We start from the raw sequence: 24,183 nt of genomic DNA, 5'->3' as shown, positions 1-24,183 counted from the left end.
CGAACACTGGAACACTGGAATATGAGATGCAATCTACACCTCGATTAGGATGCTAGATATCCTCATTATTATTTTTGTGTAATTATTTCTATAAAGCCTACACTTTCTTGTTCTGAACATCTAACACCAGTGGGGCGGATGTTGCTTCATGACAATGATTGCAACAGCAGCTGCTCACCGATTTGACGGCTCCAACGTGCCAAAAAATCCTCTATGCGGGTGTTTGCTATTCCTGGTAGCTTGATCTGATTGGCCTAGCGTTTGCTTTTAACCCAAGCAGAAATTTGATTAAGCAGAAATTTGATTATGTCAGTGACTTTTGTGATGGGTCTGTTCACTGTTAATAGCTGTGATATCTTCATAATCGCTTGGCAGGCCGTTTCAGGGGAAAACAATCTCCCAATACACTGAAGAAGCTGACTCAGAGATGGTGTTACACTGCTGGGTGGTGAGTATAGCTATTTCTGTTACCAGGGATTCTTACTCAATCGGAAATAATTTAAAAAGGCAACAGTGAATAAGCTGGGAATAATATAGCCAGGATTTGGCTCCTTTCCCTGGTACCCTATGATATTATGTTTTTGGTCAATAATGATGACAGAAGAACTGTATCACCCACATAGTTCTTGGCAGTCATACAATAAATTATGGTTCAATGCATGCTGTATTAACAATACAGACGGTACTAAATTCATACATTGCCTTGGATTTCTATTTCTTGTTTGTAATGTATCATTATTCTCTACCAGCTGCCTGTGCTAAGTAGTGTGTTTGTGCCCAGAGCTTCTGTGCAAGATGAGATTGTTCTACACCAATTACAAATGGTTGCTTAAGTCTGTTTCTCATGATTCGATGCACCTCTAATCCAGTTGTCAGGTAGCATGTGTAAAAATCACAACTATTTTACAGAGCCTTGGGTGAAATCAGGCCTTGCTCACGCAACAGCTTGTGCTGCGTACTCTCACTTCCACTAGCTCTCTCTGTTAGGAAAATAACTCCTAACCACACATACTTACAGAGGACTAAATCAATTAACAAACTAACAAACTCACACACACGCAGACAGTTAGACACAGACACCCACATAAACGTGCACACACGAGGGCACACACACACACACATGGTTCTCTAACAGAAACATACTGTACTGTGCTTTTGACCATATTAGGTTTATTCCCATGAGAACACACATAAAACAGATGACATTCCACCTATGGGAGAAGTTACTTTCTCTAATAATAAAGGATCTTTATGCAAATGGCATAAATATGATGCTACAATGTCACAGTGAAATAAAATACATTGATGGGACAAGTGTTTGGAGAAATGCAAATAAATGTTATAGAAGGGGGGAGAAGGGAGATTTGTCATCTTAGCTATCATCAACATATTGGTTTACAATATCTGTAGAAATTGTTCATTGTAGTTTGCATGCCTAGAAAATACCCTGTATTATTAGTAGTGTATTAAACTTGCTATGTCGAGGGGACAGTTCATTATCATGCAAGCTCTGTCATACACATCCTCAAAAGAAAACTGTAGAAAATGTGACACACGGGACAAGTGACAGAGTCATACACTCTCTCAAGCAGAGACAACAGTAGCTAGCTGAGTCCAGATCAGGACTATGGGTAGAATAAAACTGAATCTGGACATCTGCAAAATATGTTTACGCGACCAATACAATTGCATTTTATTTAGATTTGATTTAAACAGAACTAACCAAAGGTGAAATAAGACGAATAGCACAAATAGCTTGTATTATGTCACAGTGCAGGGAAGAAATACTTATGAGCGTACATATCATTATAAACCTGCTTGTATCATCAGTAGCCTATACTCAACACCATGCACTAAAGTATGCACCAGTCAGAGGCAGGAGGGGGGACAGGGATGGAGGGAAGGGGGGCATATCAGGGTCACAGGACTTGTGCTTATGTATCATGAGTATCAAAATGAGGTACTGCCCGTTCCTCTGGGTCCAATACTGAGGGACTCTCTGGGTCCTGTGTTTTGCTCTAGTATATTCGTCACACGTAATGCGATTAAGCATGACAGTAGAACCGCGAGGGAGATTGGACAAAATACGAGGGGGATTGGACAAAGAGACAGAGCTTGGTCTATAGCGGCTAGCTGAACTGAGCTGAGCTCTACTTCCTGCCTACAGGAACGAAGGAGGGCTAAAGCGCAGCTGCGTACATATCGCCTTCAGTTAAGAGTTTCCATAGTGGAGTACTGTAATAACAAAGCGTGATGGGATTGGAGATAATGATCTGGTCCGCACATATTCTGTCCCTGTGTTCGGAGCAGCAGGGAGCAATGTTGGGAGATATTAGCCAAGAGATGGAATCAATACTCAGTCAAATCAGCGGAATCAACAATCTCTAAATTTAGGATATTGGATCATTTGTAAGCTGTGATATTCGTTCGTCATGGCTACCTGTTCCACTTCAGCTTACACAGTTTATCACTTGAGCTATTACTACTCTAATGGAAATATGTGGTCGCCTCAAATATAAAAAGACAATATGACCAATCTGGAGTATATTATGTGTATTATGTGTTTGTATAATTGTGTGTGTGTGTGTTTGTTGGTGTGTATTTGTGTCTGCAAAACAAATATATACTACAGATTGACACTCTAGAGAATTATTGCATGGGGGGGAGGGTATCTTTTATCTCCAAGCAATGCAATGGAACAAGCTGGCCATTGACTAAATGAGGCATAGTCTTTAGTAACTTTGTCTCTGGTTTGGCTTATCTGAAGTAGTCAGTCCAGTCCGGGCTGGTCTTCCAGAGCTGCAGCCGAGCCGTTGATCTCTCCCCTCTCCCCTTCCTCCCCCTTGTCCACCTCTTTGGTGAGTGGGTTGTGGGTGGACAGGGGTTCCAGGGTGTAGGGTTTGGGGGGCTCGGGCGTCAGCGAAGAGAGCGTGGGGAGCAGCTGGCCCTCTCGTAGTGTAGCGGCTAGCTCTTTAGCGCTGCATGACGGCGTGTTGGTCTCGTAGATGTCGTGGAAGCTGTTGTAGTCCACCTCGTAGAAGCCCTTCTCCAGAGACAGGACCGGGGTGAAACGCCAGCCCCACAACACCTCTTTGTCCAGATAAGAGCTCCGGGCCTGGCAGGTCATCCCTGTTAACACACACAGACACGATCACACGTGCACCCACACAAACGCACATGCACACACAGAAATACACACACACACACACAAACACAGAAAAGGAGAGCCAGATGGAGGGAGGGAGGAAGAGGAATAGTAAATTATTCACAAACAACACTCAACTCCAGAGTCAATAACGGTCTGAGGTCTCAGGATCAACAAACAGAGAGGATCAGTGAGAATAAGATATGAGGAGCATCAGGACTGTGAGGTCCAAGAAGATATATTCCACCTGGGATTCTCTGTGTGTCTATGCTAATGTCCATACCTCTGGAGAATCTGTCTCATAACCTGATAGGAATCCAAAATGTGCTCTACAAAGCATTGTAAGTTAGATCTCACTAACCATACAGCCTGCTGTAGTGTCCAACTTAATTGATGAGGAATACAGTATCTATCCAAATTGAGTATGTAGCATATACTGCCCTACCAAGCAAAAGGGCAGTAACTGCACATTTGGTCAAAAAACATTTTTATACATTTAATACATGCTTTATCATGTGGACAAATATCCTGCCTCCATTGTGTTGTGTTATGGAGAAAATGGGGGAGGGGGTCATCACTTACGTCTGTTACTGCCTTTTTGGTTTCACCGATCTTTGGGCTGCAGTGTCTATGGTTTACCTTGGCATTATTGATTGTTCTTTGCCTATACAAGTATCAAACTATATAAAACTGACAGATATATACAAATAAATCTATGAACACAAGTTCATAAATTGTAATAGAAACGTATTCCAGTGGGTGTACCAAGGTCAAAGGTCATGTCAGAGGTCAGGGTCAATATGAATCAACAAATAAGACAAGAAATAACCACATATCCAGTGATCTGCCTACAACTAACTTGGTTGGACAATAAAAAAACTTTAAAGCCATTTTTATCAGTTCCACTCAATTAGCTGCTCTTTTTCTTGGTAGGGCCGAACACTAGAGGGTCCTCATGGTAATTGACATCACACAGCGTCCTTGATACACAATCAATTGATCTGCGAAGCCAACTGCTTCTTTAGGGAACTGGCATAGGATCATTTTTTCTTGGTGAATCACTGAATAAACATCTCTTGGTCTGTTGGGGAAAACAAAGACCACCTATCTGCTGTGATCTGGAGCTAAATAACAGCATCTTCAGGAGCCTGCTACACTCCTGCTGTGATTACATCAGGGCATAGTAAATCCATTACTCTGAGTGGGAAAAAGAAGACAAACACTATCTATTCTATGGGAAGAGATAGAAAGATGCGATATGGTCCTGTTGACTCAGCCTGGTCTTATAGACAAGAAGTAACATAGTAAAGGTAAATCCGGGACACTCAAATTAGTATGATATGCTACGTTTGGTATTGTTACATAAGACAGATGATTACTTAAGGCAAAACAAAGGTTGCTAACGTTAGCCAACTAGCCACCTAGCTAGAATTCGTAACATATCATACATACATTTAACAAATTTGTACCATCAAATCAAATGTTATTTGTCACATGCGCCGAATACAACAGGAAATACTTACTTACCCTTAACCAACAATGCAGTTCAAGAAATAGAATTAATAAAATATTTACTAAATAAATTAAAGTAAAAAGTAACACAATAAAAAAACAATAACGAGGCTACAGTTGAAGTCGGAAGTTTACATACACCTTAGCCAAATACATTTTTTTTGGTTTAATTCACAATTGCTGACATTTAATCCTGGTATAAATTCCCTGTCTTAGATCAGTTAGGATCACCACTTTATTTTAAGAATGTGAAATGTCAGAATAATAGTAGAGAGAATGATTTATTTCAGCTTTTATTTCTTTTATCACATTCCAAGTGGGTCAGAAGTTTACATACACTCAATTAGTATTTGGTAGCATTGCCTTTAAATTGTTGACTTGGGTCAAACGTTTCGGGTAGCCTTCCACAAGGTTCCCACATGAAGTTGGGTGAATTTATGCCCATTCCTCCTGACAGAGCTGGTGTAATTGAGTCAGGTTTGTAGGCCTCCTTGCTCACAAACACTTTTTCAGTTCTGCCCACACATTTCTATGGGATTGAGGTCAGAGCTTTGTGATGGCCACTCCAATACCTTGACTTTGTTGTCCTGAAGCCATTTTGCCACAACTTTGGAAGTATGCTTGGGGTCATTGTCCATTTGGAAGACCCATTTCCGACCAAGCTTTAACTTCCTGACTGATGTCTTGAGATGTTGCTTCAATATATCCACATCATTTTCCTGCCTCATGATGCCATCTATTTTGTGAAGTGCACCAGTCCCTCATGCAGCAAAGCACCCCCACAACATGATGCTGCCACCCCTGTGCTTAACATGGTTGGGATGGTGTTCTTCGGCTTGCAAGCCTCCCCCTTTTTCCTCCAAACATAACAATGGTCATTATGGCCAAACAGTTCTATTTTTGTTTCATCAGACAAGAGGACATTTCTCCACAAAGTACGATCTTTACCCCCATGTGCAGTTGCAAACCGTAGTCTGGCTTTTTTATGGCGGTTTTGGAGCAGTGGCTTCTTCCTGCCTGAGCGGCCTTTCAGGTTATGTTGATATAGGACTTGTTTTACTGTGGATATAGATACTTTTGTACCTGTTTCCTCCAGCATCTTCACAAGGTCCTTTGCTGTTGTTCCGGGATTGATTTGCACTTTTCACACCAAAGTACGTTCATCTCTAGGAGACACAACACGTCTCCTTCTTGAGCGGTATGACAGCTGCGTGGTCCCATGGTGTTTATAGTTGCGTACTATTGTTTGTAGAGATGAACGTGGTACCTTCAGGCATTTGGAAATTTCTCCCAAGAATGAACCAGACTTGTGGAGGTCTACAATTTTTTTTCTGAGGTCTTGGCTGATTTCTTTTGCTTTTCCCATGATGTCAAGCAAAGAGGCACTGAGTTTGAAGGTAGGCCTTGAAATACATCCACAGGTACACCTCCGATTGACTCAAATGTTTTATATTTTACCTTTATTTACTAGGCAAGTCAGTTATGAACAAATTCTTATTTGCAATGATGGTCTAGGAACAGTGGGTTAACTGCCTTGTTCAGGGGCACAACGACAGATTTTTACCTTGTCAGCTCGGGGATTTAATCTTGCAACCTTTTGGGTACTAGTCCAACGCTCTAACCACTAGGCTACCTGTCGCCTGTCGCCTGTCAATTAGCCTATCAGAAGCTTCTAAAGCCATGACATAATTTTCTGGAATTTTCCAAGCTGTTTAAAGGCACAGTTAACTTAGTGTATGTAAACTTCTGACCCACTGGAATTGTGATTCAGTGAATTATATGTGAAATAATCTGTCTGTAAACAATTGTTGGAAAATTTACTTGTGTCATGCACAAAGTAGATGTCCTAACCGACTTGCCAAAACTATAGTTTGTTAACAAGAAATTTATGGAGTGGTTGAAGGTTACCGGTACCGAGTCAATGTGCGGGGTATAGGTTAGTTGAGGTAATTTGTACATGTAGGTAGGCGTAAAGGGACTATGCACATACTATATACTTAGTCTATACCATATTATACGTTTTGCAAAATTGTTACATATTGTACGTTTACTAAATTTGTAACATGCTGTATAATATAAATTGTAACTCGTTACATATCATATGAAATGTGTGGTGGACATCCACAAATTACCTACAGAATAATACAAAATGCTCTGAGACCTGGTTGGTTGACTCTGCAACCAGTGTTTGTTCATGTTTCAAATTAAGCAATAAACCCACTTTATAATGTACAATGGATGTTTTCCATACAATTTCAAAATCTAGGTTAACATGTGAATTATATGTGGGCTGAGTGTGCGTTATACAAATGTGTCTGGACTGCACGAGTAAACTGTATGTGATTATATGCAAATGTTACATTGTGTTAGATAATACAACAACAATATACTATATTTAACATATTCATGAATCTGTTCGTAATTCTGTTTTAAGTTTGACGCACTCTTCTTTGAAATCACACAGAAGGAGAGATATTGGGGGAGAATGTTCAGTAAACAGACAAAACTGTATTTTATCTCTCTCCCCTCCCTCCCTTTCATATGCCTAGGACTACGTTTCTTCTCTCTTTTAAAGCGATGCATACCCAAGGATATCTTTATATAGATTTCAACATTTACACAACAACAAAGATGTTGGATAAAGGAATAAAACAGGCATATTTGGTCTATAAATAAGGGGAAATTGTTTCATCCCCCAACTCTTCTGAGAACATTAAAAACAACAGCAGTGCATGTAGGCAACAATAAACACAACAGGAAGCTCTTTGATGACTAGGGTCTTTGGGCGTAGCAGCTCCACTAGCTACATCATTATCATCAGGGCATTCTTATTTGTGATTAAACACAAAAATACTGAATATTCCACATTTAAAAAAATGACTTTAAAGTAAACCAGTGCATGTTGTTCACCACCATTTTTCAACAGCTCTTCTCAGAGTTGGGATTGGAACAATCCATGGACTTTTATAACACTACGCCACGGGGGTCTCTACACACCCCTCCTACCCCTCCTCTCCATCCCCCTCCACAGTCACTTCTCAGGGCCATCAAGCTTGAAGAGGCATGTGTGGGAGAGAGATGTCACCTCTCTGCAGCATTCATTTAGCATCCAGCAGCAGCACAACAGAGCCCATTCACCCACATACTGGACCTGGATCCCTCTTAAGCCTGGGAGTCAATAGAACACTGGAATGTGTTTCTGGCCCCTTAAAAACACCGGCCATCACCTCAAGGCCAGGGTTCCTCTGGCTATTTTTATCTAGAGAGCTGTGTGTGTGCTGCAGTGAGTTCAGCTGATACAATGGAACGCTCGTACGCGGGCAAACGTGCACACACAGCACTGGGTAACACAGTTTCTCTGGACCAAATAATATAGTCAGTCCACCCTCAAAACACTAGCTTACTAGGGATTGTTTCATTATAAAGTGTACTTATCTATAGCGACTTTATATACCATATTTAATCAAATCAAATCTAATTTATTTGTCACATACACATACATACAGCAGGTGTTAATGCAAGTGTAGTGAAATGCTTGTGCTTCTAGTTCCGACCATGCAGTAATATCTAACAAGTAATGTACCAATTCCAAAACAACTACCTTGTACAAACAAGTGTAAAGGAATGAATACGAATATGTACATAAAAATATATAAATGAGTGATGGCCGAACGGCATAGGCAAGATGTAATAGATGGTATGGAGTACAGTATATACATATGAGATGAGTATTGTAGGGTATGAAAACATATAAAGCGGCATTGTTTAAGGTGGCTAGTGATACATTACATCAGGATGGCATAGAGTACAGTATATACATATACATATGTTTAAAGTGGCTAGTGATATATCTAATACATCAAGATGGCAAGATGCAGTAGATGGTATAGCGTACAGTATATACATATGAGATGAATAATGTAGGTTATGTAAACATTATCTAATATAAATAATATAAAGTGGCAAGTGATAAATTGATTACATCAATTTTCCCATTATTAAAGTGGCTTGAGTTGAGTCAGTATGTTGGCAGCAGCCACTCAATGTTAGTGATGGCTGTTTAACAGTCTGATGGCCTTGAGATAGATGCTGTTTTTCAGTCTCTCAGTTCCAGCTTTGATGCACCTGTACTGACCTCGCCTTCTGGATGTTAGCGGGTGAACAGGCAGTGGCTCGGGTGGTTGCTGTCCTTGATTATCTTTTTGGCCTTCCTGTGACATCGGGTGGTGTAGGTGTCCTGGAGGGAAGGTAGTTTGCACCCGGTGATGCGTTGTGCAGACCTCACTACCCTCTGGAGAGCCTTCCGGTTATGGGCGGAGCAGCTGCCGTACCAAGCGGTGATACAGCCTGACAGGATGCTCTCGATTGTGCATCTGTAAAGGTTTGTGAGTGTTTTTGGTGACAAGCCGAATTTCTTCAGCCTCCTGAGGTTGAAGAGGCGCTTCTGCGCCTTCTTCACCACGCTGTCTGTGTGGGTGGACCATTTCAGTTTGTCCGTGATGTGTACGCTGAGGAACTTAAAACTCTCTACCCTCTCCACTACTGTCCCGTCAATGTAGATAGGAGCTGCTCCCTCTGCTGTTTCCTGAAGTCCACGATCATCTCCTTAGTTTTGTTGACATTGAGTGTGAGGTTATTTTCCTGACACCACACTCCGAGGGCCCTCACCTCCTCCCTGTAGGCCGTCTCGTCGTTGTTGGTAATCAAGCCTACCACTGTAGTGTCGTCTGCAAACTTGATGATTGAGTTGGATGCGTGCATGGCCACGCAGTCGTGGGTGAACAGGGAGTACAGGAGAGGGCTGAGAACGCACCCTTGTGGGGACCCAGTGTTGAGGATCAGCGGGGTGGAGATGTTGTTACCTACCCTCACCACCTGGGGGCGGCCCGTCAGGAAGTCCAGGACCCAGTTGTATAGGGCGGGGTCGAGACCCAGGGTTTGGAGGGTACTATGGTGTTAAATGCTGAGCTGTAATCGATGAACAGCATTCATACATAGGTATTCCTCTTGTCCAGATGGGTTAGGGCAGTGTGCAGTGTGATGGCGATAGCGTCGTCTGTGGACCTATTGGGTCAGTAAGCAAATTGGAGAGGTTCTAGGTTGTCAGGTAGGGTGGAGGTGATATGGTCCTTAAACTAGTCTCTCAAAGCACTTCATGATGACGGAAGTGAGTGCTACAGGGCGGTAGTCATTTAGCTCAGTTACCTTATCTTTCTTGGGAACAGGAACAATGGTGGCCCTCTTGAAGCATGTGGGGACAACAGACTGGGATAAGGATTGATTGAATATGTCTGTAAACTCACCAGCCAGCTGGTCTGCGCATGCTCTGAGGACGCGGCCGGGGATGCCGTCTGGGCCTGCAGCCTTGCGAGGGTTAACACGTTTAAATGTTTTACTCACGTTGGCTGCAGCGAAGGAGAGCCCGCAGGTTTTGGTAGCGGGCTGTGTTAGTGGCACTGTATTGTCCTCAAAGCGAGCAAAAAAGTTGTTTAGTCTGTCTGGGAGTAAGGCATCGTGATCCGCGACGGGGCTGATTTTTCTTTTGTAGTCCGTGATTGACTGTAGACCCTGCCACATACCTCTCGTGTCTGAGCCGTTGAATTGCGACTCCACTTTGTCTCTGTACTGACGCTTAGCTTGTTTGATTGCCTTGCAGAGGGAATAGCTACACTGTTTGTATTCGGTCATGTTTCCGGTCACTTGGCCCTGATTAAAAGCAGTGGCATATTTAGCTGCTATTTAGCTGCTATTTATAAACCTTTTATAAAAATTACACATCAAATAGCCTAACAATGTGGGAAAAAGTAGTCGGCTTGATGATATTTTCAACCACTATTTATCGTTGAATTTATCGGGTTTTGTCTGGCTAATAGCCTACACAAACGGGCTGCAATAATCAAGGTAAATTAAATTACATTAAATTAAATCCAACTTGCTTTTTTGTGTGCAAATGTTTTCACCACCGGGCGCAAGACTGTTTTCTATACTGAGTATTGCCAACCCAGATAGTCTTTCCTGAGACATTATAGGCCTATGTCCATTGCGCTACACACAATTTAAACTTAGTGTTGAATAATGCATCCCAAGATATACCAGAGATAAGGGACTATTGATATTTGCAACCACACAATTCAAACACTGGTTCACCAGTATGAATGAAATCAAGCCCTCAAGAACTGTTGTCCGTAAGTATGATAACCTCCTTGCATCTGCTAATTTATTGGCTGTCCCGTGTCCAGACAACCTGTCCCCAGAGCTTCCTATACAGTTAATCTCTTTCCATAACGTGTTGAGGCCAGCAATTAAAGAGAATGAGATGCTCAATTAAAGATGTTGCAAAACTGCTGTATTTGAAGCACAACTCCCTTGTACCCAGTTTCCCTGATGGTGCTGCTGCAATCCAGCTGTTTTTACCATCCCTGTAACTTCTTCAGAGAGATTGTTTTCTAAACAAAAACTCATAAAGAACTACCTAAGAAGCATTAGGCTCTCGGTCTGAGAATGAAAAAAATCACTTTCAAGGCCTGAGGCACTTTTCCAGTCACATTCCTGAAGCACAAGAAACAAACACTTAGCTTCCTAGTACATATGGAAATTAAAACGTTTTATGAATGATTTCTTGGAGGGTTACTATCAAAATGATTTAAAAAACAAAATAATAATAGACATCGATGATAGGCTCGTGGGCCCCCTGCCGTTCAGGGGCGTCCGGTACGACAGTGACACATGCACCCCCCCACACACACACACTCACACACACACACACACAGAATGGTTGGTAACACACACAGAACGGCTGGTAACACGATTCAGGCTGCACGGGGACACAAAACAGCCTGTTTTCTCTTGTACATTGCAATACCTGCTGATGTGTGTTTTCTGTTCAGTTTGTCAAGGAGGATTAAAAAATAAGCTTATTCGCTTAGCTAGGCTTGAGTTGTAAATGGTAGAGGGTCTCATACGATGTTGATTTGTAATATTGTATTTGAAGCAGGTTCTAATAAACAGTGTACTGACATATTAATAATGTGCTGAGAGAATGATAATCAGAGTATCTTACAAGACCATTTGATGTATTCCCTTTATATATGTTGCTGTTGCATTGACAAAGATATGGATATAATGTTATTTGACAAGATAAATCATCGTCTTGTTTTCTAGTTATCTGAAATGCTCAAGGTGAGAGAAATTACTTTTGTCAGTGATATAAGTGGCTGACTCAGTGTTTTTTTATCATCAGGGTGGTAGGTTGTCAGTGGTATAAGTGGCTGACTCAGTGTTTTTTTATCATCAGGGTGGTAGGTTGTCAGTGATATAAGTGGCTGACTCAGTGTTTTTTTATCATCAGGGTGGTAGGTTGTCAGTGATATAAGTGGCTGACTCAGTGTTTTTTTATCATCAGGGTGGTAGGTTGTCAGTGGTATAAGTGGCTGACTCAGTGTTTTTTTATCATCAGGGTGGTAGGTTGTCAGTGATATAAGCAAATGTCAGATTTTATTTTTGTCAATGAGATTATGCTTATGCAATCAGATGCTTGCTGCAGGGCTATACATGTCCACTGTGCAGAAATTGTACATGAAAAGGGCAGTTTACTGTACTTCAAGAGATGGAGATGTGTTTTGCATTGGGGGCTGTTTAGCATGCCCTCGGCTTGGCTATAGGAATGGATCCCACCAACCATCCAGATGATTCCACTATTAATCTGAAAATCATTACGATTTTGTCAACAGCACATTAACTACAGTACAAGCCTAGTAATTTAGCACTACAGCAGAGAATGTACCCCATCTAGAAGCTATCTAGCCATAATAGAGCAGAATAACAAACTCATACATTTATAATGACAAGTGTGGAAATAAATTCAAAGTTGCTGCAGCATGGGGGTTACTGTAATGGTGTCTTTGACCTTATAATACATCCACTGGTTGTTAACTCTGAGTAACGAATCAAAAGTGAGCTATCGTTACCCAGTCCAGGTACTGTGGGCTTCGATCCAACAGTAAGAGTTGTAGGCTTATGCTTTCTCTGGCTTGTAGCCGGCACCAAGATGACTGATCACTTGGGCCATTCGTCAGATGCAGTACTTTGTAATTTACACAAAGTCCACAAAATCAATGTCATTAGCAAGAGCCGACCATATTGATTTCCTCTCCTGCAGATGAACAACATTTAATGCAAAATGATTGAAGGCCACAATTCCCAGGTCAGGAGAGGTCCTTCTGTTAATTCCTGTGAGAAAAGCTTGTGATTGCTTGTGTAAGACCCCTTTAGTATCATGACATAGTGGAGGAGGGATTACTCAACGATCAGTGGACCCAGCGTGCCATGCTCCTACTGGTCAAGAGGAAAGCGATGCGATTTACTGCCTGAGTCTAGGCATCAGGCACGGTGTGAGTGTGAGGATTGACTACTGGTGGTATGGAAAGAAAAATGAAATAAATAAAAATCCTAAAAGAACTAGAGCAGAAATGTTCAGATGCATGAAAAGCCGTGCCAAATCAAATTAGAGGTTGGAGATTTCTGTATTTTAAAAACAGGGGAAGATGAACTGTAAACTGAAAATCCTCTGTCCACCGATGAAAATATTCCTAATTATGCTACTATGTATTTCTTGTAGTCACTGCATTTACACTGTATTTACAAGATGGGGAGAGATACATTGCATTCAGAAAGTATTCAGACCCCTTGACTTTTTCCACATGTTGCTACGTTACAGCATTATCCTAAATGTGATTAAATCTATACACAATACCCAATACTGTTTTTTAGACATTTTTGCAAATGTATTAAAAATAAAAAAAACTGAAAATCACATTTACGTAAGTATTCAGACCCTTTACTCAGTACTTTGTTGAAGCACCTTTGGCAACAATTACAGCCTCGAGTCTTCTTGGATATGATGCTACAAGCTTGGCACACCTGTATTTGGGGAGTTTCTCCCTTTTCCTCTCTGCAAATCCTCTCAAGCTCTGTCAGGTTGGATGCACAGCTATTTTCAGGTCTCTCTAGAGATGTTTGATCGAGATTTTTGATCAGGTTCAAGTCCGGGCTCTAGCTGGGCCACTCAAGGACATTCATAGACTTGTCCCGAAGCCACTCCTGCGTTGTCTTGGCTGTGTGCTTAATGTCATTGTCCTGTTGGAAGGTGAATCTTCATCGCAGTCTGAGGTCCTGAGCACTCTGGAGCAGGTTTTCATCAAGGATTTCTCTGTACTTTGTTCCCATCTCCACTGAAGGACTCTAGAGCTCTGTCAGAGTTACCATCAGGTTCTTATTCACCTCCCTGACCAAGGCCCTTGTCCCCCATTTGCTCAGTTTGGCCGTGCGGCCAGCTCTAGGAAGAGTCTTGGTGGTTCCAAACTTCTTCCAATTAAGAATGATGGAGGCCACTGTGTTCTTGGGGACCTTTCAATGCTGCAAAATAGTTTTTTTTACCCATCCCCAGATCTGTGCCTCGACACAATCCTGTCTGGGAGCTCTACGGACAATTCCTTCGACCTCATGACTTGGTTTTTGCTCTGACATGCACTGTCAACTGCTGGACATTATATACACAGGTGTGTGCCTTTCCAAATCATGTCCAATCAATTGAATTTACCACCTGAGGACTCCAAATAAGTTGTAGAAACAACTCAAAGGTTCTCATTGCAAACATGATGCACATGAGCTCAATTTCGAGTCTCATAGCAAAGGGTCTGAATACATAAGTAAATAAGATTTTCACTTTGTCATTATGGGCTATTGTGTGTAGATTGCTGAGATTTAAAAAAACAAACATTTTAGAGTAAGGCTGTAAAGTAACAAAATCTTGAAAAAGTCAAAGGGTCTGAGTACTTTCCAAAGGCCCTGTATGTCTGTTATAAAAAGATGTTCTGCATTTTTGACAAAGATCAACTGTACTAGTTGTTCACGCTCTGGTCTTGCCCATCTTGATTACTGTCCGGTAATATGATCAGGTGCAACAAAGAAAGACCTTCCAAAGCTGCAGCTGGCTCAAAACAGAGCAGCACACCTTGTCATTAATTGCACACACAAAACGAACATCAACAACATGCATGATATTCTTTCCTGGTTGAGGAGAGGTTGACCACTTTTCTTTTTGAGAAACATTTGTATGTTAAAAATGCCTACTCACTTGTATAATCTATTTGCATACATTTTAATAATTTAGCAGACACTTTTATCCAGAACAGCTTACAGGAGCAATTAGGGTTAAAATCAGGATAAGGTAAGACCCAGATGCAGACCGTGTCGAAGTAACAATATTTATTACAGCAACAGAGCTAATGTATCGGACGGCAGGCAGGCTCAGGGTCAGGTCAGGCAGAGGTTGGAAATCCAGATAGGGGTAAAGGTACAGGACGGCAGTCTGGCTCAGGGTCAGGGGCAGGCAGAGTGGTCAGGCAGGGGGGTTCAGGGTCAGGACAGGCAAGGGTCAAAAACCAGGAGGGTGAGAAAAAGAGAGGCTGGGAAAAACAGGAGCTGATAATGACAAACGTTGGTAAGCTTGTCAAACAAGACGAACTGGCAACAGACAAATAGAGAACACAGGTATAAGTACACAGGGGATAATGGGGAAGATGGGCGTTACCTGGAGAGGGGTGGAGACAAGCACAAAGACAAGTGAAAGAGATCAGGGCGTGACAGTACCCCCCGCTCTGGGGTGCCACCTGGTGTCCTACCTGGGCGCATACCTGGTTGACCGGGGTGCCGGCGGTGGAAGTTGGCGATGAGGGCTGGGTCCAGGATGTCTCTAGTGGGGACCCAGCACCTTTCCTCCGGGCCATAACCCTCCCAGTCAACCAGGTACTGGAAACCTCTGCCCCGTGGTTGAACACTCAGGAAGCATGTCACCGTGTATGCCGGGTGGCCATTGACGACACAGGGAGGAGGGGTAGGCCTAGAAATGGAAGACAAAGGGCCATGAGACATGGCCTTAATACAGGACACATGAAAGGTGGGGTGTATACAAAGGGTACGGGGCAATCGAAGACGAACAGCCGAGGGGCTAATGATCTTGGAGATGGGGAAAGGGCCGATGAACCAGGGGGACAGTTTGCGAGACTCCACCCGGAGGGGCAGATCCCGGGTGGAGAGCCATACTTTCTGCCTGAGATGATACCGGGGAGCCGGGGTCCAATGGCGATCCGCTTGTCGTCGATACCTGGAGGTGTTCTTGAGGAGGGCCGACCGCACTTTCCTCCAGGTACAACAACAGTGGTGGACAAACATCTGGGCAGAAAGTATTCCAAACTCTTCTTGCTCAGGGAAGAGCGGGGGCTGATACCCTAGGGTACACTCGAAGGGAGATAGGCCCTGGGCAGAGCAGGGAAGAGTGTTGCAGGATTATTCAACTCACACAAGCTGCTGGCTCCATGTTGTGGGGTTTGCGGAGACCAGTTCCGCTGGTGACAGCCCAGCTCTGCCTAGTGGCATAGGCTCAGGAAGTGGTGACTCGGCTGTCTTCAGCAGCCCTCGGGGCAGGACAGGAGGGCTGCTGGTCCTCTCGGCAATGAGACCGTCGGGAGCTTCCGGGTTGACTCGGAGGCTAGGTTGGTTCCCTGGGCATGCGAGCAAAATTGAATTTCCTCTCCCTCTGTCGTTCCCGTAGTCGCCCATTGATTCGGATGGTCAAAGCAATGAGGGAATCGAGATCCATAGGTAACTCCCAAGCAGCAAACTCATACTTGACTTCCTCCAAAACGAAGTGCAGGAACATATCGAACAGTGCTTCCTGGTTCCAAGCATTCTCCGCTGCCAACGTGCGGAAATCCACCGCAAAGTCAGCCACACTGCAGGAGGCCTGCCGAAGCTGGATTAGCCTCCGTGCAGCTTCTCTCCCGGAGAACGGGGAGTAAAAAACCTTCTTCACCTCTGTCAAGAATTCCTCCAGACTAACACATATGGCCAGCTGCTGTTCCCATACAGCAGTAGCCCAGGTGAGAGCCATCCCGGACATCAGCGTGATGAGATGGATCTCTCCAAGATAGCCTGAGGGGATGGAGGATGGCTGAAGCTCGAAAAGGAGGGCACACTGAGCAAGAAACGTCTGACAGGTGCCCGATGAGATGACGCTGGGTTACTGAGGGGCTGTGGGGTTACCAATGCCCAGTCATGGCATTCAGTCAACGTTTGGACCCCCTCCATAAAGCCACGAAGCAGTTCCTCGTGCCTCCCGATGGTGGCTCCTTGGGAGGAGATGGCGTCGTGCAGCTGGCCCGGGTCTGCTGGGTCAGTCATGGCCAGTTCGTACTGTCAGGATAAGGTAAGACCCAGATGCAGACCGTGTCGAAGTAACAGTGTTTATTACAGCAACAGAGGCAAGGTACCGGATGGCAGGCAGGGTCAGGTCAGGCAGAGGTCGGAAATCCAGATAGGGGCAAAGGTACAGGACAGCAGGCTGGCTCAGGGTCAGGGGCAGGCAGAGTGGTCAGGCAGGCGGGTTCAGAGTCAGGACAGGCAAGGGTCAAAAACCAGGAGGGTGAGAAAAAGAAAGGCTGAGAGCAACAGGACAAACGCTGGTAAGCTTGACAAACAAGACGAATTGGCAACAGACAAATAGAGAACACAGGGCGACGGAGACAAGCACAAAGACAGGTGAAACAGATCAGGGCGTGATAGTTAATAGTCTTGCTCAAGGGCACATCGACACATTTTCCACCTAGTCGGCTCAGGGATTCGAACCAATGATTTTCAGTTACTGGCCCAAACCTCTTAACCATTAGGCTACCTACATACACTTCAAACAGACATACCACAATGGGTTTCTTCACGGTACCCAAACCAAAACCAGATTTAATGAGTTGCTCAGTTATTTATAGAGCCATGCCATCGTGAAATGCTCTGCCGCAAGAGGTTACTCAGGCAAAAGGCAAGTTAATCTTTACATTTTCGTAGCACAGCTCCCATCCACTTTCTACTGTATATAACAATATTAATATGCACACTACCGTTCAAAAGTTTGGGGTCACTTAGAAATGCCCTTGTTTTTGAAAGAAAAGCACATTTTTTGTCCATTAAAATAACATAAAATTGATCAGAAATACAGTGTTGACATTGCTAATGTTGTAAATGACTATTGTAGCAGGAAACGGCTGATTTTTAATGGAATATTTACACAGGTGTACAGAGACCCACTTTCAGCAGCCATCACTCCTGTGTTCCAATGGAACGTTGTGTTAGCTAATCAAAGTTTACCATTTTAAAAGGCTAATTGATCATTAGAAAATCGTTTTGCAGTTATGTTAACACAGCTGAAAATTGTTGTTTTGATTAAAGATGCAATAAAACTGTCCTTCTTTAGACTAGTTGAATATCTGGAGTGTCAGCATTTGTGGGTTCAATTACAGGCTCAAAATGGCTAGAAACAAAGCACTTTCTTCTGAACCTCGTCAGTCTATACTTGTTCTGAGAAATAAAGGCTATTCCATGCGAGAAATTGCCAAGAAACTGAAGATCTCGTACAACGCTGTGTACAACTCCCTTAATAGAACAGCGCATGCACATCTGGCTCTAACCAGAATAGAAAGATGATTGGGAGACCCCAGTGCAAAACTGAGCAAGAGGAAAAGTACTTTAGTGTCTAGTTTGAGAAACAGACACCTCACAAGTCCTCAACTGGCAGCTTCATTAAATAGTACCCGCAAAACACCAGTCTCAGAGTTCCTCTGTGTTCTTTTGCCCATCTTAATCTTTTCTTTTTATTGTCCAGTCTGAGATATGGCTTTTTCTTTGCAACTCTGCCTAAAAGGCCAGCATCCCGGAGTCACCTATTCACTGTTGAAGAAACTAGCCACTAATGTACTTGTCCTCTTGTGGTTACATGTGGTTACCTAGGTCACAGAAATTGTCTCACAGCTAAAACTTTGCCTTTTTCAAACACAATTTTCTCGTTGTCTGCTTGTTTTTGTCAATTACAAAACTATATTTAAGAAAAGTACATGTCTAAATATTACTTTCAACATTGCCTGCTCCCAAGAGTTCTCTCTACTTAGAAAAACACGATATTGTAGAGCTTCCCTCATGTCCCTTTTCATTAAGGTGCTAGCAGCCACATGAGTGAGTGCTAGCTAGCTAGCTAGCCACCGACCGGAACATTAAGCTAGCCAAGATCAACAACACAAGCAAACAGACTATACAACTACACCTTCTCTCCATTAAATCGAGTTAATGAGGAAATCGACGCCTTTGCAGCCTGAATGGAGAATGTTTTATATACAAACCAGTCCACGGGATACGAATGTATAGCAGGCTGCATTCATTTCCTTTGGACAGTAAGATGAAACGAGTCAATATCACCATCTGCAGGACTTTGGGCTCAGCCTTCATCAAGTAGTACAAAAATATAATTGTATCATTGTAGCTTTGTACTCCCTGACGAAGGCCATACTGCCGAAACATCTCAGAGTTTTTTAATATTTGTTCAAATCAAATCATAGTTTCTTTGTCACGTGCGCCGAATACAACAGGTGTAGACTTTACAGTGAAATGCTTACTTACAAGCCCTAACCAACAGTGCAATTTTTAAGTAAAAAAATAGGTATTTGGTAAACAACAGATAAGTAAAGAAATTAAAAAAAAAGTAAAATGACGGTGAAAATAACAGTAGCGAGGCTATACACAGGTCGTACTGGTACAGAGTCAATGTGCGGGGGCACCGGTTAGTTGGGCTAATTGAGGTAATATGTACATGTAGGTATAGTTAAAATTACTATACATAGATGATAAACAGAGAGTAGCAGCAGCGTAAAAGAGGGTTGCTGGCGGGTGGGGGGTGGTGGGACACATTGCAAATAGTCCTGGTAGCCAATGTGCGGGGAAACCGGTTAGTCGGGCTAATTGAGGTAATATGTACATGAATGTATAGTTAAAGTGACTATGCATCGATGATAAACAGAGAGTAGCAGCAACGCAAAAGAGGGTTTGGGGGGGGGACACATTGCAAATAGTACCTGTTCAGGAGTCTTATTCCATTGAACATGCCATGCAAATAAAGGCATTGTAATTACATGAAGAGTGCCTTGTTTCTTCTGTCTTTTTAAAAACATTAACATTCACGAAGAACAAGAAAAAATATGACCCTACTGAATAAAGTAAGCAAGTGACCTGTATAATGCATCGTATTTAGATTAGTGCATTATAACCTGTCCTTGAACAAAGGCCAGTATACGATGTGTAAGGCTTGCACGTACAGTGTTTACCTGAGTGAAATAATACACCCCAGGAACATATTAAGACAAGCAAATAATGAAACCAGGGCTCGACAAGTGTCTACATTCCCTGTGCTACTGTGATAAATAAGCAGATTTACTCAATCAATATTCCATAGAAGGATTTCCAATGCTATCAGGAAGCTAGCTGGGGGATCTCGTGAATGCAATTAATTAAAAAGTCTCTGGGACGCAACTTCGGCATCTGCCCCTCATTAGGCATAGGACAGGTCTTTTACAGCTTGAATTTAAATGTTGCGAGAGAAAAAAGGGAAATCTTCTTATCCTTATACATCTGTATTAAAAGGTGGTTTTGTGTTTTTGGTAACTTTCCAGAGAAGAGAAGGCGTTGATAATGCTTTGGCCATGCCAGTACTGTCTGAAACCCCCCTGGAGCGATTGCTTTCATCATTGCACCGCCTCTCCCCAAATACAGACCGCCTCTCCCCAAACACAGACCAGCATGGGCAGCTAATGTTCTTTCCATTTTGGAACAAACATCTCAAAGAGGCCTCTCTGATGCACCAACATAGGGGAGATGTGGGCCTACGTATGGACGTGGAAACATATGCATAACTGTAACAACCTTCCTAATAAAGACCCTACCCATTGTTTTTTTTTGTTTGGTAATTTGTCTTTGTGGAAAATTACAAGGATGGTCATGGCAACAAGATATAACCTATTGTCATGGATCCCTCCGGAAATGTCATTACGCACACCTGGTCCCTATTCCCATTTGATTGTATAAGTGTGCCCTTTGTTCGCCATTGTCCTGTCGATTATTGTTCCAATGTCCGTTGGCCGTGTGAGTACCTGTGCTGTGTTGTTTTGGTTTTCGTGCCGCGTGTATTGTGCAGATGATTACGGGTCTCGTCCCATGTGATAATCATTGTACGATTGTGTATTTATTCAAGGTACTCCTCGCACTTTTGTTTGGGTCTCAACCCTGCATTTTGTATAGTGTTTGTTTGGTCTTTGTCACCGTGCCTGTACATGGCACGCTGTAATTTGGGTAAATAAAAACCCCTATTACGCATTCCTGCGCCTCTCTGCCGACCCTTTATACCAACGTGACACCTTTGCTCTCAAAAAGTGTTGTTTCTATTTTTATAATGGTCTTATGAAACTTATAACAGCTATATTTACCTGAGTTGGTAAATATATTTATTATATGCAGATCCGTACCACATGATGCCTCTAGAAATTGTGTTTGTATGGATGTGAAATTGTCTGGTTTGTTGAATGAAAGATATTACATTATCAATGAATATGAAGAACCTCAATGGCTTAACTGAACAGACAAGAGTTGAAATGGAATTGACCAAGGCCCTATCCAGAATAACCCCTAGCTAGCCCCTACTCCTTACGCACTTGTGTAGGTGTAAAAAGATTGGACAATTCCACCAAGCCTATCAAAAGACAAGGTGGAGCTACTGCCATATTGCTTATGCCTATCTAATTATTTCAGGCCTACATGAAGGGTCTATGGGCTAGGGGTCCTGCTGACCTATTAGCCTTGTTTCAAGAGGACGTACCTGTAGCTTCAACCATGCCCTCCAGGATGACCACGATCTCAAACTCCTCCTTGTCCATTTGGGCCTGGGACAGCTCCCAAAAGGGGCTCTTCTCGTTGATCTCGTGGGAGATTATGAGTGGGGACACCAGGAAGAGCCGGTCGTCTCCCGTGTCGAAACCGATGTTGATGTCCGTCTGGTTGAGAGGGATGAACTCCCCCTCCTTGGTCTGCTGTGAGCGGATCAGCTTGGCCCGGATGGAGGCCTCCACGATGTGGGAGTTGCGCAGGTCCCCGACTCTGAACATCAGACACAGCTTGTTGTCCCGCACAGAGATCACCGCCTTGTGGGAGAACATGAGCGTCTCGGCACGGTTCTTTGGCTGGGAGATCTTCACGAACATGCAGCCCACCATCATGGCGTTGACGATGGAGCCCAGGATGGCCTGGATCAGCAGCAGGATGATGCCCTCAGGGCACTTCTCTGTGATGACGCGGTAGCCGTAGCCGATGGTGGTCTCCGTCTCGATGGAGAAGAGGAAGGCAGAGACGAAGCTGTTGAGGTTCTCTACGCAGGGGGTCCAGCCCTCCTCGTCGCTGTGCCACAGATCCCCTCGGATCAGGGCGATGATGTACCACAGCAGGCCGAAGAACAGCCAGTTGACCACATAGACCAAAGTGAAGATGAAGAGGCTGAAGCGCCAGCGAAGGTCCACCAGGGTGGTAAACAGGTCGCTAAGGTAACGGTAGGTTTCCTGCACATTGCCGTGGTGAACGTTGCATTTGCCGTCCTTCTGGACGTAGCGTTGTCGGGGCTTCTTGATGGAGTCGGCGATGAGGTGCGTGCGCTCAGTGGAGATCTGGGCCTCCCGCATGTGTTTGGGAAGCTTTTTCACCTGGAGAGATAGAGAGGAATAGAGACAGTTCTGCTGAGACCTTGGTCACATTATCATTGTCTTCAGAAGTTCATGTGTGTAGCCAGGAGTGACCTATTCAGGAAACACTCCGTGCTCTTGTTACAGTCTATTGCTACAGGCCATTGTTTTCCTGGTCAGGTCAAAAGGTCAACAAAAACGTACGCCTCTATTCATGTGCAATGTTCTCATATTACCCTTGTTGCTACAATGTGTGACATTTCCTCATATTACCCTTTTTGCTAAAATGTGTGAAATGTCCTCATATTACCCTTGCTACTACAATGTGTGCATTACAGTGCTGTCACACTGTCATGTAATATGAGAAAATACACATTCTCAACCTTTTAAGTAATTGCTTTGCTTTCATCCTCAACCACCTTTAAATCCTCGTTGACCATAAATAAACTGTAAATCAATGCTACAGATACAGTTGAAGTCGGAAGTTTACATACACCTTAGCCAAATACATTAAAGCTCAGTTTTTCACAATTTCTGATATTTAATCCTAGTAAAAAATTCCCTGTTTTAGGTCAGTTAGGATCACCACTTTATTTTAAGAATGTGAAATGTCGCAATAATAGTAGAGAGAATATTTTATTTCAGCTTTTATTTCTTTCATCACATTCCCAGTGGGTCAGAAGTTTACATACACTCAATTAGTATTTGGTAGTATTGCCTTTAAATTGTTTAACTTGGGCAAACTTTTCAGGTAGCCTTCCACAAGCTTCCCACAATACATTGGGTGAATTTTGGCCCATTCCTCCTGACAGAGCTGATGTAACTGAGTCAGGTTTGTAGGCCTCCTTGCTCGCACACACTTTTTTATTCTGCCCACAAATGTTCTATAGGTTGAGGTCAGGGCTTTGTAAGGGCCACTCCAATACCTTGACTTTGTTGTCCTTAAGCCATTTTGCCACAACTTTGGAAGTATGCTTGGGGTCATTGTCTATTTGGAAGACCCATTTTACAACCAAGCTTTAACTTACTGACTGATGTCTTGAGATGTTGCTTCAATATATCCACATCATTTTCCTACCTCCTGATGCCATCTATTTTGTGAAGTGCACCAGGCTCTCCTGCAGCAAAGCACCCCCACAACATGATGCTGCCACCCCCGTCTTTCACGATTGAGATGGTGTTCTTCGGCTTGCAAGCCTCCCCCTTTATCCTCCAAACATAACAATGGTCATTATGGCCAAACAGTTCTATTTTTGTATCATCAGACCAGAGGACATTTCTCCAAAAAGTACAATCTTAGTCCCCATGTGCAGTTGCAAACCATAGTCTGGCTTTTTTATGCCGGTTTTGGAGCAGTGGCTTCTTCCTGCCTGAGCGGCCTTTCAGGTTATATCGACATAGGACTCATTTTACTGTGGATATAGATACTTTTGTACCTGTTTCCTCCAGCATCTTCACAAGGTCCTTTGCTGTTGTTCTGGGATTGATTTGCACTTTTCACACCAAAGTACGTTCATCTCTAGGAGACAGAACGCGTCTCCTTCCTGAGCGGTATGACAGCTGCGTGGTCCCATGGTGTTTATACTTGCGTACTATTGTTTGTACAGGTGAACGTGGTACCTTCAGGCGTTTGGAAATTGCTCCCAAGAATGAACCAGACTTGTGGAGGTCTACAATTTTTTTCTGAGGTCTTGGCTGATTTCTTTTGATTTTACCATGATGTCAAGCAAAGAGGCACAGAGTTTGAAGGTAGGCCTTGAAATACATCCACAGGTACACCTCCAATTGACTCAAATGATGTCAATTAGCTTATCAGAAGCTTCTAAAGCCATGACATCATTTTCTGGAATTTTCCAAGCTGTTTAAAGGCACAGTCAACTTGGTGTATGTTATCTTCTGACCCACTGGAATTGTGATACAGTGAAATAA

The 24,183-nt window shown here is 43.2% G+C and overlaps 1 protein-coding gene across 2 annotated transcripts in view; it reads right to left on the bottom strand.

The window, feature by feature from the left end:
- Window positions 1–1,148: 1,148 nt before the first annotated feature.
- LOC115206447 (G protein-activated inward rectifier potassium channel 4) overlaps window positions 1,149–24,183 on the bottom strand; it is a 38,009-nt gene continuing 14,974 nt past the window's right edge. Inside the window, exons 3-4 of one of the 2 annotated variants that reach the window (XM_029773471.1) lie at window positions 21,402–22,275; window positions 1,149–3,129 (exon numbers count right to left, since the gene is read on the bottom strand). In XM_029773471.1, the coding sequence (XP_029629331.1) occupies window positions 2,771–3,129; window positions 21,402–22,275 (1,233 nt within the window). In that variant the 3' untranslated portion in view covers window positions 1,149–2,770. Of the gene's footprint in view, window positions 3,130–15,411; window positions 15,558–21,401; window positions 22,276–24,183 lie in introns of those variants that run through there. The other variant, XM_029773472.1, reaches the window with a different exon arrangement.

Source organism: Salmo trutta, chromosome 13 (assembly GCF_901001165.1).
Source record: "Salmo trutta chromosome 13, fSalTru1.1, whole genome shotgun sequence".
Classification (NCBI taxonomy): Eukaryota; Metazoa; Chordata; class Actinopteri; order Salmoniformes; family Salmonidae; genus Salmo; species Salmo trutta.
Note: the sequence above shows the minus strand (reverse complement) of the source record. Positions and strands in the feature narration are given on the sequence as shown.